This window comes from Monopterus albus, unplaced genomic scaffold, assembly GCF_001952655.1.
Source record: "Monopterus albus unplaced genomic scaffold, M_albus_1.0 scaffold28.1, whole genome shotgun sequence".
Taxonomy (NCBI): domain Eukaryota; kingdom Metazoa; phylum Chordata; class Actinopteri; order Synbranchiformes; family Synbranchidae; genus Monopterus; species Monopterus albus.
Window position 1 is genome coordinate 3832716 of NW_018127908.1, and position 2932 is coordinate 3835647.

At 42.8% G+C, this 2932-nt stretch overlaps 1 protein-coding gene across 2 annotated transcripts; it reads right to left on the reverse strand.

Annotated features, from left to right (window-relative positions):
* Window positions 1-454: 454 nt before the first annotated feature.
* Window positions 455-2729, reverse strand: snai2 (snail family zinc finger 2). 2 transcript variants are annotated; one of them, XM_020595785.1, is made up of 3 exons: window positions 2492-2729; window positions 1746-2267; window positions 455-1354 (listed from the first exon to the last, which is right to left on the reverse strand). In XM_020595785.1, the coding sequence occupies exons 1-3, from the start codon at window positions 2547-2549 to the stop codon at window positions 1173-1175; spliced, it is 762 nt and encodes a 253-aa protein (XP_020451441.1). In that variant the 5' UTR covers window positions 2550-2729; the 3' UTR covers window positions 455-1172. The 2 variants fall into 2 exon arrangements, with proteins under 2 accessions (XP_020451441.1, XP_020451440.1); XM_020595784.1 differs by having other exon boundaries at window positions 457-1354; window positions 2471-2728.
* Between the last annotated feature and the right edge of the window lie 203 nt (window positions 2730-2932).

Here is a 2932-nt window from a genome sequence, read left to right on the forward strand (position 1 = left end):
TTTAATGACATGTTTCAAAATTAGGATTACCTTCTGTAAGAACTACGCCCTCGCACTTAAACTTTACACACACACTTTGGTGAAGAAAGAGTCATAGGCCCTTACAGGGCCTGACAAGTGCGTGCAGATCAATATAGCTAGCATGTGTTAAATTTCAAGATTGTTTGATGTCTGGACAGGTTCACAGGAAACAGGTTCAGGCCTGAGTCACAGCTGAGTCACCTTGCTCCTCATTTTTTACATCTCCACAACATGAGATGGTGCAAGATGGATTAAATATCATTTACTTGTGTTTAAATTATTCTCTTTGAAGCATGTGACAATCACTGCAACCTGCTGAGTCCTCTGAAGGAGCTGCTCATATACCAAAGCAATGAGAAGTCTTTGCAGATGAAAGAGCAGCATGAAAGATGCCAAAAGTTATACAAAATGTCATGAAACTTTATTTTTTAAAGTGTCATGAAAATAGGAAAATATCAAAATCATTCAGCATCACAGTTTTCACTGTTATTATACAATCATCTCAGTCACTCTTACATTCAATATATAAACATATAAAAGGCTTCTGGAGTTGAAAAATATTTATTATTGCCAAGTAAAACTGAGGCACTTTGGAAATATTGTATTGCTATTTGAGTGCTACCAAACTGTTTCTAAATGATTGTGCAAAAGTTAAAATAGTTTCCCCCTAAAAATCAAAGTTTGCACTTGTTCCCTAAGTATCAATGGCTTCAGTATTCCTCTGGATATATTTATACTGCCATTCATAATGTGCCTTTTGGTATCATTTGTGTGGTTTGTATAAAAAAAGTGGAGGACTGCCACTGAGAGACATTGGTACAAACACTGAAGATAACATTGTGAAGGCATATAAAACATTCTAGACATGCAGAAAAGTGCATGAATAGCACAGGTAGGTGAGTACATGGTTTGACAAAGCTACACACTGATTGCAATCACAGAAACGCTGCTTGAAGCGAGAAGCATGTGAGCGCAGAGCTACAGTACTTCTCTCTCTGAAATGAAATCGACCGGTGGTAGAAAGAAGTCTGGCTATTTGGGAACAAACCCCATCAATATGATTCCCTGACAGTTCTCCTGGGCTTGGAAAAGCAAAGAAGAAGCAACAAAGGGTTTTTTTTTTCTTTCTGGTGGTAGAAAAGTATCCCAGTTCAGTGTGCTACACAACAACCAGATTCCTCATGCTTGTGCAGAAGAGACATCCTGGAGAAAGTTTTGGAGCAGTTCTTGCATTGGTATTTTTTCACATCCGAATGGGTCTGTAGGTGAGCTCTGAGATTGGACCTGTCCGCAAAAGCCCTGTTGCAGTGAGGGCAGGAGAACGGCTTCTCTCCTGTCAGTGGGGAGAAGGGAGACATTGTCAGAGATGTGCATATCTGAAATTAGTCACAGAGACATCTGGGCCCATTATTTTTAGCTGTTGCAACACACTGAAATAAAATCAGTCTGCTGAGCATATTGTGCTGCTGATTGAGCATACATGACAACTGCCAAAAAAGAAGAAGAAGCTGTTTTTCTGTTTTCAACACATCACAAAGCAAATCGAAAAGGAAGAAATAACATGAGAGCCGAACATCTTATTTTCACAGCAATAACTTGTTCAGCTTCGATAGAGAACTGTAGCTATAAAGACAATTAGATCATATGTGTGACTGCAGAAGCCAGCAGCATCTAAGCTGCCTGTCCACACAGAAGGCCCCTCTCTTATTCCCCCAGTCACTCACCGGTGTGCGTCCTGATGTGTCCTTGGAGCAGCCACGGTCTGGAGAAGGCTTTCCCGCATATTTTGCAAACACAAGGCAAGGTGTGAGTCCTGATGTGCATTTTGAGAGCGCCAAGGCTTACGTACTCCTTCTCGCAGTATTTACAACTGAAGGATTTCCTCGTTTGGGCGTCGCAGTGCAACTGTTTATGCTTGAGCAGTCCCGAGTACGTGGAGTAGGACTTGCTACACAAACTACATTGAAATTTCTCTGCCTCCGCTCCGTGAGGGTCTGTCAGCTTGGGCAACATCTGCTCGTCTTCATCACTCCTCGGGCTTTCAGATCCGCTGTGGTCTTTAGAGGAGGCGTCGGATAGCGAGGAGGGGTATCCAGAGACTGGGGAGAGGTCACTGGGCAGCGGAGACAGCGGCAAGTTGCTGGTAGTCCACACTGTAATGGGGCTATACGCTGCTGGGCTCAGGATCTCCGGGTGGGGGATGAGAGGCAACGGAAGGCCCTTGTAGATGTGCGGCGTGATGAACACTGAAAGTAAAAAAAAAGTAAAATAAAATCAGTGATCAGCTGTTGACTGTCATACTTGGGTGAAGTGCACAGTTTTAAAAGTTTGCCAGGAAGTTTAAGAATGACAGCTTCTGCCAAATTAAAAAAGCAACTTGATCTGCTGTATGAAATAAACCACTAAAAGTTTTAAAGTTACACGGGTCCTTTACTTTGAAAAACGTTACCTGGTGGGCTTTCCAACTCACTATAATTTGGCTTCTTTGCGGAGTTTATGTGTTTCTTGACCAGAAAAGAGCGTGGCATCTTGGAAAACAAGAGGACAACTTTAGCAAACCTTTTTCTGGGAAAATATAACGGTGAACGTCAGTTTACTCTGTGAAGTCAGAAATCCTTATTTCTTAAGCGTCCTCATGGTGCAGCGCAGCGCTCCTGGAAACAGTGCACAGGGTAGCTGTAAATACTCCCTATCAGGTGCATGGGAGGAGCCACCCACACCATTTACATATACTGGGAGTTCAAACCAATTAAATCTCGTTTTAACCACGATGCCTTAAACATGCGCTTTTAGCCTGTAGGAGTGCACAACCCCCCCTAGAGGCTGGCTTAGACCCGTTTACTCCACGCAGAGAGGTGTTTTTGCAGACTTCTGTGCTTCAATAATGCAAGTGCATATAGCATCATACACA